We start from the raw sequence: 13,386 nt of genomic DNA, 5'->3' as shown, positions 1-13,386 counted from the left end.
TCGCTCCCAAATTACCCCAAAAAGAAATTAGATCCATTTTCAGTAGCTTTGCTTTCAAATTTCTTCATTCCATGAGTCACCACTACCTTCTGCCAAACTAAATATGTCTATGAACGGCTGGAAACTTTAATGGAAAGAAACATAAAACTCAAAATACGTAGGAAAATTTAAGCTTCTTCATGGAAGACCTTCATGGAAGACTAGCAAGTCAGGAATGCGTGGAGACAGAAATAATGCATCGACAATACCTTTTGTTTTGGGTGGCTTCTGAGTTAACAAGCAATACAAAATGCATAAACTAGGCAACCGGCTGACATGACCTAAAATTAAAGGTATCTCTAAAAAGAAATTAGCTCTTTACTATTTTCTTTTAAACCTCTAATCAATCAAACTACTAGAATCTATGAAGATCCATAATCCTATAGTCATGTTCATCAGATTTGGAATAAAGAGACTTGATGATGGGTGATAGAAGTTGGGAAAAAAAAGTTTTCTGGTTGGTTAAGGGCTCAGATTTTCAAACACTATTCTAATGCATTACACCAGAAGTGACTGACATAGCAGTTCTGAGTTGCTAGTACTACCTTTATGTGAATTAATCAAGGTTAAGTTTAAAGTGTCCTCTTGTGCCTTAAAGAGCCCTGGTCTAAGCGAGGTGACAGAATTGCAGTTCTGGCTTTCCCACTAGTATACTTTGTGACCTCATGCCCATTATGTTATTTCTGGACCTCACTTCCTTTATCTGAGAAGTGAGTGTACTGAACCAGATTGCTCTATATGGTTCTTTCTAGATCTGCAATTCTTCAATTATGTTGTGGCAAACAAAAATTACTTATTCTCTGAGGGCTGGTGCTCCAGCTGTTATACCTACCTTGGGGGCTTATTTGCCAAGGATACCATTTGTTATGTGCCTTCCCTTGACTACCATCACTCCTTTTAGTCTGAATATCTCAGATGAGATAGAGAAGAACTGAGTGGAGGTTCTGTTTGTAAAACCATTTCCACAGATGGAACCTCTTTGTGAAGGCTCTTTTGGTAGACCTTGAAAATTCTCTGTTGACTAGAATTAGCTCACTGTTGAGCTAGGAGAAATTTTTACTGGGGCAATAGTGAAGGGGTCCCAAGAAATGATATCTCAAATAGGCTTTTTTATTCTATACCTTAAATCTCAGATCCTTAATGGTAGCAGTAGCAGATGGAACGTCATGGGGGTATATTCTGGGGACTGATAGAAAGAAATAGCTATTGGAATGACTTTGTCAACGTCAAGTCAAGCAGTTTTATTAAGTGCCCAACACTGGAGGCTATGGAGGACAGAAAAAAAAAAAACAAAACCTTAAAACTTTATTTTTCTGAAAGAGCTCAAAATAGAATGAAAATTCATGGCAGCAGTGACCAGTATTTGATTGTGGGGTTCAAAAGTGTCTTTGCTAAGTCAAATATTGTGTCTCTAAGAGCTGTTGGATGTGAGCCTCTGAGATAGAAGAACCACATGCCACATGGTCACTGGACCATATGGTGATAAAACTCAATTTTTATTTCATCAAAGCCATGCCTCCCCCCCCCAAAAAAAATTCAATTCCCCTAAGTCAGGGTGAGATAAGGAAGCAGTTACACTGGGCAACCTGAGAGTGCACAGATACTTTTCTGATTAGTGAGTACATTCCCTCTGCTGAACGCTGCATTTTGAGGCTGAGCAGAAATCACCAATAGCTGACTTGGGAGAATGGAAATCTTTTGCCTACATGTGAAACCTCAGTGACTACCTAAACACTTTGAGGAGACAGACTCTTTAAGCAAGCTTAGTGTGTTAACATGATAGGCTCTGTCTTTTTTTCCTGCTTCCTGCAATGAGGGCATGAATAGTAATACTGGGTGAGCTGAAAATCCATTAGTTAACTCTTGGGCAGTCTAAATGCAAAATGATATGTTAATAGAAGTTACCAATATACTTTTCATTCTAATTAATAATTTTGAGATGATACACTGCTAAATTAACTTTTCTAGGTTATAATTATTAAAGAACAATTGAACTAATAGGTTAATGTCATTAATAACTGAAGTCGAACCACTGAACTAATTTGTGGTGATGATTAGAGGGACAAGGCAAAGCATTCAACTCAATCAATTACCAGTAACATATTTGATGGCCCCTTAGGTTTTCTAAGCCTTCTATAGTTGAGCCTCAAAGCAAGTCTGAGGTGTAATATTTTAACTCCCACTTTACTAATAAGGAGAATGTAAGACCCAAGGATATTAACTAACTGTGCCAAGGGGGAAAGGTGCTATTAAGTAGGGGAACTGGGTGAGGCTCAAATGTGGAACTTCTGGTTTCCAATGTAATACTTCATTGATCTTCTTTCTGTTTTCTGCGGGGGTTGTTTCTGGGCAATAAAATGCCTCTAATGATATTTAGATAAGGAAGACACAGAAGGTATGAGAAAAATTGTGGCCACCATACCTGAGCCAGGCCTTTCACTTATGGGATATTGACAGCTATTTATTATATGATTAAGAAGGAAACGACCGTAAGTATTGAGGTCATAGATAACGGGCTTCTTTTTCATTTGCTCCAAGTGGTCATAATCATATTTCTAAGCACAAAGTTTTGCTTTACACCACTTCTGCCTTCCTTTACTGCTGTTACTAAAATGAGTTCCATAGCTATAACATAAAATGGAGTGCCGACAAATACCTTCTAGGTAGCCTATAGGAAGAGCTTTTTATTTTCAGAGAAAAGTTTTTAAGACCACAGTGAATCTTCTCATTGTTTACTCAGGGCAATGGAACATAGACTCCTGATTAACCAGTGACTGATAATTAGTTTCTCTGTTACTTTCATTCATGGCTTTCCCATCCCTCTAGTGGCTTCTCTTTTGGAAACCTCTAGTGCAGTAGTTCTCAACGAGGGTGATTCCACATCCTCACCCTGGGGGCATCGGGCAATGTCGAGATGCTTTTGATTGTCATGACCCAGAGGGAGGTTACTGGCATCCAGAGGGTAGTAGTCAAGTATGATGTTTAACATTCACAATGCAAAGAAGAGCCCCCCCCCCCAATAAAAAATTATCTGGCCCAAAATGTCAATAGTGCTGAGGTTGAGAAACTGTTGCCAATGGCACTCTGGGGGAGGTGAGTCGGGAGTATGAGAATGAAGTAGGATTTAAAAACATCCACTTGGTCTCACAAAGGGGCTGGGGCTGGGGCTGGGGGCAGTGAGGAAGGAGAAGTGAAGAGGCCAAAATCTATAGTATCCTCAAATCAGTTTAATACAGAATTCTAACTGTTGGTGCTCCTTTCCCCAGTTTCATAGATAATCAGGAGTTGTTGGCTGCAAGTGGGTTGGCTCAGTGCAGACTTTCTTAATCACTTGCCTCTGATGAAAGAGCCATTTCACCAGGGTAAATGGCACAGAGGTAGTACCATCTTCCCAGCAATATTCACAGAATTGACTCTATGACTAACCTGATTTCAAAGTTTAAAAAGACCCTCCAATAGCCTTTTTAGTACCTCATAAAGACCACAGATGAAAGAAGAAAGTCTGAAGAGATTCATAGAGTATTTGCTTGGAAGGCTGCAAAAAAATCAGGTGTAAATTTCTTTTGGCCTGGGGCCGTGAGAGAAATCTCCAGAAAAAAAGCTGATCCAACAACTCGTCAGACTGTTTCAGATTTTCCAGGAGCACAGCTTTGCTAAGTCATTCCAAAGCAGCTCTACCCAAGTTGACATTGGAGAGAGTGACCAAAGAGTCAGAATAATATAATATACAATAATAGTCTAAATTATGACCTTAAGTGGACTTGGAATGTCTAAAGCACATCTGAAGGTTTTGTGTAATGTATAAGAAAGAGGCAAGGAATTACTTTGGTTTGTGCAAATTTCTACAGGAAGGGAAAAACATTAAACTTAAGTTTCAGGTGAGTTTATTGGAATGAGAAAGCCACCAAGATCTATATTCATTTGGGTGAGCTTGATTGGAGGCCTCTCCCAGGCCATTTTAACTTATCTGGTAACTTTGACATAGACATGGTTCATTGCTGCCAAAGGCCAAACACTGCATTGGAATCAGAAGAGAGAATCAACAGTATCTTTTTCTATTTCTGACACTAAGTAGCAGTGTGACCTTGGACACATTACCTGTTTGTGAGTTTCATTCTTGATGTTTGACTATTTTTCAAGGGTTTCCAGGCTTGCAGCAGTCTTTATTTTTACTTCCTTTGAATAATCAGGTTTTTTTCAGAAGGAGATATTAGAGAGATGTATACTTGATCAATAATCAGGTTCTTGGGTGTCTTTCCAGGGGCTTCAGCGTGTTTTTTGTTTTTGTTTTTGTTTTGCATGGAAACCCTATCCTGTAGTCCTGTAGTATGCATGAGCATTAAATGCAAAAGGTTTTAATTTAAGAGACTGTGTGGTCTCTACTGGTTGCACAATTTCTCTTTGTGTCTGTGCCGCTGCTGATCAAATATTGCAAAGCCATTAATTACCTTAGGACAAATGCAGAGAGCCACGTGCAAAAGTTCTGGCCAATTGCATAAAGCAATATTGCCAGATATAAAGTAAGTGAAGGGTTTTTCTTGGTATTTAAGGTTCAGTGAAAAAGTAAGAGGGGCAGTTATGCCAAGAATGAAAAGCCAGAGCTTGCCAAGTGCTTCTTTAAGTGGCTTTAGCCAATATGAGACTAAACAATGCATTAAATAGGCATACAACTTACTGCAGTTAAGGAATTGCACGTCAAATAACAGCTCTTTGCTGTTTTAAACATGATCTCACATATAGATAAAGACAAACAAAATGCTATGTTGTCATCTTCTTAGTCTAACAGCTAATAAGTCCTGAGGATTTGAACTTTCCAGGCAACCAAAAGTAATTCTTTGTGATGTAAGAGCTTGCTGATGTTTCACAGAGAGGTGTAGGATGGAACTCTGCCAGGGCAGCAGCTCAGTGCAAGAATGATTTTTTGCCACCATGGTTGTCAAAGACATCTGGCTGAATAAAAGAGCAAAGGCTTTGTGGCCCATTATTGAGAACAATGAGAAATCTACTTGAGAGAGATCTTGTTGTACCTGTTTTCAGTGTCTGATTCTTTGTTATAGGCTGTGAAATGGGAAGGAAGCCTGCTAGAGGGATGAGGTCGACTCTTAACAGAGGCCCTGAGGAAGGCCGGCATGGTACGTGACGTCTGAAAAAGGTATATGGTGGCCCAGGGAATTTGAAGAATACCAAAACTCTCTTCTGGATCCAAAATGCCTAACTTACCAGCCACGTAAGATACGAGACATCCAAAACCAAAAGTGTCAAACAACTGCTTGAGTGATACCTGCACAGGTGGAAGCCTTATATCCAGACACCTGACTACTCTCATAACTCCTTCCATGGTTAAGCTGGAGAAGCCTCTTCCTCCTGGCACACTATCTGGATTATGGAACCTGTGACCACCTCTCCTTTACCACCTCTCTCCCATAACACCCAGAGAAAGATTCCTGGTCCAAATAAACAGCCCTTCTTCAGTTGGTCTTTGAGAAATAATAGCTGTAAGAAATGAGGTACTTGAAGGTTGCTGGCAGAGAAGGAAAAAAACTTGAAGTTGGCTAGAAGAGGAGCTCCCCCAGATCATACTGCATATCTTGGTGCTCACAGGTGACCTGCAGTGTTTGGTCTGAGTAGGGTCCAGTCTCTTGAACAGCAGCAGCCCATAATCAAAGACTTTTCTTGTGTGCCCTGAAGAAATTCAATTAGTATTTCCTAAATTTTTCTGGAAGATAAAATGTAGGGTCATCACATGAATATCTCCCTCATGCCTCCTTTCAAGGAAGTGTTCAGAATCAACTGGGTTACTCTCTCTCAGAAGAGGACTGGGATTTTTGGAAGCATCTCCCTATGCCATAACATTTTGGACCTCTAAACAATGTAAATGGCCAAATGAACATGCTTCTTGGAGACAAGAGACCTTAACTTTGGTTCTAGATCCATCCAGTGAGGTAAGTCACAAAATCTCAGTGTCTCACGTTTCTCATTTGTCCTGAGAAGCAATAATTCTTGCTTTCCAGGGGGTAAAACCAAAGTGAGAGAGCTGATGCAAGTGGATTTTGAAAAAGTAAATATAGTAGTCAAACGTAAGACATTCTTCTTCTTACTGATATTGCTATATGCCTATTACTATTAATAATAGGTTTTATCAGCTACCCTTAAGGAGAGAAAATGAGTGTATAACTAATTGGGCTGTTCAGATACCTCAACCTTTGCAATAGACTGCGACTGGCCCCACAAGAGAGTAAATAAGTATTGCTAACATGCATATGGTGCTTACTATGTGCCAGGCACTATTCTAAGTTAATATGTTCTAATATATTAACTCATTTAATCCTAATACCAGTTCTATGAGGTAGGCCCCACTTTACAGATGAGGAAATTGAGGAACAAGGAGGTTAAGTAATTTGCTCAAGGCCACCCACCAAATAAGCTAGAATTCAAACTCTGAATTATTGGCAACAGAGACCATGCTCTTGGTCTTGAACCATTCACTCTTCTGCTGCTTATAATTCTCCATCAGGGAGATGGTCTTAAAGAATATGAAAATGTCAGGAAAATGCAAATTATTTTCTAGTTTTGCACAGAAACTATCACTTTTTTAAGTTGTCCTTTGGTTGCATAGACTGGTCCTCTTGGGCATATTTAAAGAGTAGTAGCAAGCATTTAGGATCAATATAAAAACTCATTACTTTTCTTTAAGAGTATCTGTGGCCTATTAGCTTAGTGGTGCTAATGAGGCTGGGGCCATAAGGTCAAACCCCACATGTGCCAATTAATTTCAAAGAGAAAAGCTTTTCCACAGCCAGAGACTGTACCCTTAACTTTGACCAGCTGTCATACAAATGCATGGCTGGGGGTGTAAGGGGTACCAAGCTATGGAATATGAATGGTGTAGCTCAAACCCAGCCCCACTCAAAGCTAATGATGTATATCTTTGAATGCCCTGAACTATAGGCTGGCAAAAGGCGGTTGGCCAAGGTTTAGAAGCCTACAGATTCTTATTTGTCCCATCTGATTCAATAAATGGCAACTAAAAACTGACCTACCCACTTGTTCTCACATCCAAGAGAGTGAGAAAATGTAAAGATGAGAACTGTCAGCTGGTCCTTCCTCACAAAGAAACATGGCAATCTGCTTGCATGAGACATGTGCTCCTTTGGCCAGATGACCTTCGTATATTTGGTCCTGTCTGAGCTTCTATTCCATTCCTGAGGGGTTGGAACCCAGCTTAAAACAAAACAAAACAAAATAAAACAGAAGCTGGCTACACTTTCTTTAAGTAGGTGGAATCTTCTATCTTTGGGGGCAAATGGAAACTCTTTAGGGAAGATAAAGGACACTAAATGTTCTTGGGTCACTACTTAAATCTAAGGTTCCCCTTTCTTGAATAGCACCAAATCCTTGTTCATTACAACCTGGACTACGAGTCTGTTAAAGTTAGAAGTCATTTACTTTAACAAAATCCCCTTGTTTTATGGACAAGGACATTTTGACCCAGGAAGTTTAAACGCCTGCCAAAGTCATACAACTAATGAGTGACAGATCTGGGAGCAGTTTTCTGAGGACTATATTTCAAATGAAAGAAGCCTGAGTTAATAATAATACCTAGATCTAGGAAGGTTGTTGCAATCAATAACAAATTCATTGCAAAGTTTCACTTAGCCTCCATAAAGCAGTATGTTTTAACACTGAAGAATGCCCTTAGTTTACTCAGACCTGTTCTTAATAACTATGCATTGGAAGTATGTTTTACAAAAGCTATAAATCTGTGATAGCTGAAAGGGTATCCAACTTTCTTTTCTAATTGATTTACTTCTCCTTTTTCCCAGACCGCTGAGGTAAAGCATACACAGTTTATTTAAGAGACTGTTTATAGACTCTTAAAACTAAAAAGGACCCCAGAAACTTGCTTTCTTTTGGTTGCTCTTAATTGAAACCATCCAAGATGGTTGGTTGTCTGTCAATTTTTTAAGTATCTCCAAAGAGAGAAATTCCACAAGCCCCTAAAGTACATGTTAAAACGGTTAATCACTATGACTGTCAAAAAATTATATCTATGGCAAGCTCAACTTCTTCTTTTTCACTCGCAGCTCTTTTCCTCTTGCTATGTCTCATGCAAAATGAGGTTATAACAAGCCCTTCTCTATGAGGGCTCCATCAATCTGGTGAGATAATAGCTAGCTCTTTCCCACTGTGCCACTTCATTACGCCACCATTTTTCTCACAGGACTGTGAGAGCACAAGACTGGCTGATACCTTCTCTTACTATGATGCATAGGGAAGAATTAGTAATTAGCTCTTCATTGGAACTTTCATTTCATAAAATGTCTGGGGAAGCTGCATTAATTATAGAGGAACTGTTCCACTTATGCTGGAAAAATTGTTCACAAAACAGATAATCTAGAAGTTTGCTTCCACTGTGTTGTAGTGAAGCTTGTGCTTATAGAGAAATATGAGCTCATTCACACGCTGGGTCAGTCTATACAAAGTAAACATTAAAATTTTTTTTATTCAGAACTGTTCTGTTTCTGATGGGGTAAGAAAACTCCCCTTGTTAAACATTCTGACCTGACAGAAAAGATAAATATGGAGGCAATTTTCTTTTAGATGTTTGAATTTCAAATGAAGATCAGAAACTGCTTTTCACTATTAAAAAGAGAAAACAACAATGAAACTATACTTTCAAAATGGATTTGAAGCAGCTTAAAATAAAAGGCACGGCCGCAATAAAACTTTGAAAATAAGGGTAAAAACAATGAAAAGAGTTAACTGACTGGGGATAGAGGTGAGGAAGACTGCTTTCCTCTAAATAGTATTTCAAAGACCCATAAATGCTTAGAACTGACTTCTCCACACACACTAAATCTCAGGGGACAAAAAGGAAACTCAATAAAATTTGTTGACAACAGTTAATGCCTGTTAGAATAGTTGGCTCAGACACAAAACAGACCGTCAGTGTAGCTTGGGGATGATGACCAAAATGTAGCCTCTAAGTCATTGTTAGTATATGCCATATTCAGTTGAATAAAAGAAAAACAATTTTATTCAATAGCTGGGTAAATAGGAGATAAGAATTATCCAAAGTACTTGACAAACCTAATTCTTTATGGTTTAGAAGACTAAGATCCCAAATAAGTAATTCCACTCCATTCAATTGGATTCAATTCAATTCAAGCTTGTCAGTTCAATGATCAAATATGAGCCTCTACTATTTCAGTCATTGAGCTAGTTACTGGGATTCAACGGTAAATAAAAATAGTCTTTGGCATCAAGGAGCCCATTGAGAGGGTAGATCCTGGTTAGATGATTTTAAATGGGACAAAATATTCAGGAAAAGCATAAAAGACTATAATCTATTCTCCTATGATTATTTTTCTCTTATGACACTTGATAATACTTATGTGTATTTTTTTAATCTCCTAACTAGACTATGAGTTCTTTGAAAGCAAAGTCAATTTCTCATTCATTTCTAGGCATCTCATTCATGCCTAGTACAGTGTCTGACATATAGCAGATGCTCCATTGAAGTTTTAAATTAAAAAATTTAAAGAGGCTAACTTCTCTTGGGCAAAAAGTACTGTCCAGTTGACTAGAAAGTTAACGAGAATACTTTTGGTCTATGTCAGACAAAGAATTTACATAAGGCATGGAATTCTACAAGGCAGAATTTATGAAACATAGTCTCAATGACAATACTGACAATAGTCACAATCTTTGAAACCACTTTCTATCCAAAGTCATAATCTAAACATCAAAAGTTGCTATATATAACCTTTCCCTTTCAAGTTATTAGAATGGAGTTGAAAAACATTTGCTAAAATTTGATCATTGTAGTAACAATAAAAGAACCTTTTTGGTGCCTTGAAATTGGTTTCCATCATAGTTGCTCAATACTATTGGCTGTCTGTTTGCACATATATCAGTATTATATGGTTACTTGGGACCAAATCATTATTTACATTCCTGTTTTTCATTATCTAATGCAAACATCACAGGCACAGAATGATCCAGTTTCCTTGCACTGTACATGGAAATTTGGAGCACATCAAGTTGAACAAGACAATTCACCCTGGCACATAACAGAAGACATAACATAATTGTGGGCTTGGCAATCACCTTGATCCTTGGATCAAAGGAAATTGCACAAATGGATTATCAAGGCAAAAAAAATCCTCTTGGGCATAATATGTGAGAATTACTTTTTCATTTTTTTACATGTGCATCAGTAGCAGTAAAGCAAAGAATAATGACAACCCATCATTGGGTGATGTTGATGTAACACATTTGCCTTTCACTATATATTTCAAAGGTAAAACAAATCTGCTATTTGAAAAGTACCCACCCAATGAACTTATTCATCTGCACTACAACAGAGAACTGGATAAAACTGCTTTATTGCCAGAAAAATGAATTCACTCTATTAAAGCATTAGCTGGAAAAAGAGGGTTGTTTGCCCATTCAAGTAGTAAAAAGCACTTCTCATTCTGTCACATGTTGTTTAAAGACTATTTGTTGCCAAATCTCTGGTGAATACAGATCATCAATCCCCATCAGCCTCTCTCTTCCCATCTCCCAGACTCATCCCAGACTGCTATATTCAGGCCCCTCCCCCCAGCCTCTCTCCCTCTCTCTCTGTCTCTCTCTCTCTCTCTCTCACACACACACACACACACACACGCACACGCACAGGCACACAGGCAGACACCACCTTCCCTGGGAAGAAGATGAGAAAGACTTGAAGTGTGTGAGTCATCAGAGGAGCTATTCAAAGCTTAGTGGGCAACTGAGGTAAGCTGTCTACACTCGAGTGATAATGAACCTCTAAGAATGATTCATGCTCACTGCGGACCTGAACATCAGTTTCCTGGAACCCTCTAAAATTCCAAATAATTATATAGAATGAGCAATTGGCTTTAAATCTTTCACTGTCCTATAATATACAAGGAGACAGATGCCTCCGAGGTAGATTCTGTAAGTGCTCAGTTCCCCCAGGCAACATCGACTTATGTTTGTGTTTATTATTTGCAAACATTGACTGGGCTATCTATTTTTTATTGACTGTCAGCTTTTTAATCACCTGAGACCTACTTATGGGATAAGTAACCCCACACTTGTCAGAAACTCTTTTCCAGATGGAGATATCACTGGAGAGTCCCAGAGAAAAGCTAAGTCAAAGGAAGGCAATAACAAAACATCAAGGTCAATTTGCATAGAGGACAAATTAATATGGCATTTCAGTTTGCATTCAGAGAGTACCTGTGTTTTTGCAAATGTGCCTTTGAGCAAAGTTCACCTTCTGTCCCTGGTGATTTCATATCACAGGGAGACATCTGGGATGTGCCCCCTTAATTCTTTTTCCAAGTTCACCTTACTGTTCTATTCCAAATTACCTAGCTTTTAAAATAGGCCTCCATATTTCCATATGTTTATATGGGCACCCACGGATCTAGAAAACAAAAACCTCAATTCCCCAGGGTCATTCTGTCCTTTCCTTTCACTGAAAGGAAAGGAATAGTGAGGGTAGAACACAATAATTTTGGGAAAGCTCAGCAGGAAGTAGTTAAAAGACAAACTGCTAAGGAGGAAAATTCCATCCTAAATCTGCAAAACCTGCCACAGCCCCGCTGAAACACTAGGCTTACTTTAAGGTGAGGAATCTCAGAGGCTGAGGAGGGCTGCCAGCCACGGGCAGTCATTCAGTTATTCACACACTCCCTGCGGTTGTAAATCCACAGAGCAGTGAGAGGGAGGGCTACTTACTGAAATAAAAACCCCTGTCTCCACACACGAACTGAAGAGCGTCCACCAATTCAGCCCCACAGAGCGTCTCCGGTCCAGCTGTGGCAGAGCTGGTGAAGGTGAGCAAGCACAGGGCCAGGTAGAAGAGATGCGAGGAGGACATGATGTGCATCTTTACCTGCCAAAAAAATAGAAGGATGGTCATATTTCCTCCTTGGTCCTTGCAAGGGCCGTGGGGGTGAGTCAAAGGTGCATCACCCCTAGCATTCCATTACTGCCATTAGTCAGAACCACCCTGCACAGAAGTGCAACAGAGTGCATGACGGACCACAGGGTGTTGTGGACTGAGCATGTCTTGGCATCAAACAACCTGTGTTTAATCCCCTTGCCACGTTGGACTTCACTGAACCCCTTCTTTGCAGATTCCTATTGCAATTCAATGAGATAAAATATCTAGAAACATTTACTATGTAAATGAAAAATGCTATTATTGCAGTAGAATCCCACACCACCCAGAGATCCTGGTAAACCTTTTGAATTATCAAAGGTTAAACTATGCTCAGTCCAGATTTGGGGCCAAATACGTTTTATTAATTTAAATTCTCTAAAGATTGGCCATCTACAGATGGCATATGTGTTCATTATGGACCAGAATATTAAGTTAACTAGGACATCATTCCCCAGCTACTGATTAAAGATAATTTACTGTGGATAAAAAAGGATTTGTGAAAATACTATATGTCATTACAGGGTTTTTGTTTTTGTTTTCACTTGAGAGAAACAGAGAAACAGAGACAGAGAGGAAGACAGAGAGAGAAAGAAACTTCTTACCTGGGGAATATCGGCGGTTAACACAACCACAAGTGGAAGTGAAAAAAACCCCCAGAAACAGGAAAAATAGGATTTAGGAATGAAATTGGCTCATGCTAAGTAGACCCTACATCTTCTGTATTCTAATGCCCTCTGTGTCGAGTGCAATATCAAATCAACATATGTGGGGAGATTGCCTTCCATGAACAGGGCATTGGGCTCAAAACCTGCAAAAGATTTTTTTTTTCCTGTCACAGGAATTCTGACTTTATGTCTTGGAGGGACTTATCTGTCTCTGTATCCATTTTATAGCAAAATATATTGAAGGAGCCCCAGTGATAGCCAAATGGCAGCCTGGCCGAAAGTAGGATTTCTGTGGCTCAGGACTCCATCGTCTCTCAAAGTAGTAGAAACAACGCTAACGTGATCACTAACTTTTCCGTATCGCTACTTATGGCACAAAGATGTGGTTTCTTCCAGGAAGCCTCCCAAGGTGAGTAGCTTCACAACTCTCTCAGATGCATTTACTTTCAGTGGCCTTGGTAGAGTCACTGGTAGGATGTAAGTGAAGGACCTTATCAAAAGTGTCATGGAGTTACACTGGAAGTTATCATTGTAAAAAGAGGCTTTTCTGAACCTCACAGTAGTGGCAGGCCCATTCAACCCCATCCCTTTTGGAGAAACAGACTCAGTCATTTGCCTTCCCTGCCCCCCATGAACTCTCAACTTTATGGCTCTCTAAAACAGTGGCAGAGTTTGCTCCATCATTTTAATTAAGATTTCCATTTTTGTGGCCAGACCTTC

The 13,386-nt window shown here is 39.3% G+C and overlaps 1 protein-coding gene across 6 annotated transcripts in view; it reads right to left on the bottom strand.

Moving 5' to 3' along the window:
- The window catches only part of IGF1 (insulin like growth factor 1), a 76,441-nt gene that overhangs the window by 59,481 nt on the left and 3,574 nt on the right, over positions 1-13,386 (bottom strand). For all 6 annotated transcript variants that reach the window (XM_026499793.4, XM_044384484.3, XM_026499795.4 and 3 more), the window contains exon 2: positions 11,794-11,950. In XM_026499793.4, coding sequence (XP_026355578.1) covers positions 11,794-11,950 — 157 coding nt within the window. The remainder of the gene's footprint in view (positions 1-11,793; positions 11,951-13,386) is intronic.

The sequence above is a fragment of the Ursus arctos genome, unplaced genomic scaffold (genome assembly GCF_023065955.2).
Source record: "Ursus arctos isolate Adak ecotype North America unplaced genomic scaffold, UrsArc2.0 scaffold_21, whole genome shotgun sequence".
In the NCBI taxonomy this organism is placed as follows: Eukaryota; Metazoa; Chordata; class Mammalia; order Carnivora; family Ursidae; genus Ursus; species Ursus arctos.
Note: the sequence above shows the minus strand (reverse complement) of the source record. Positions and strands in the feature narration are given on the sequence as shown.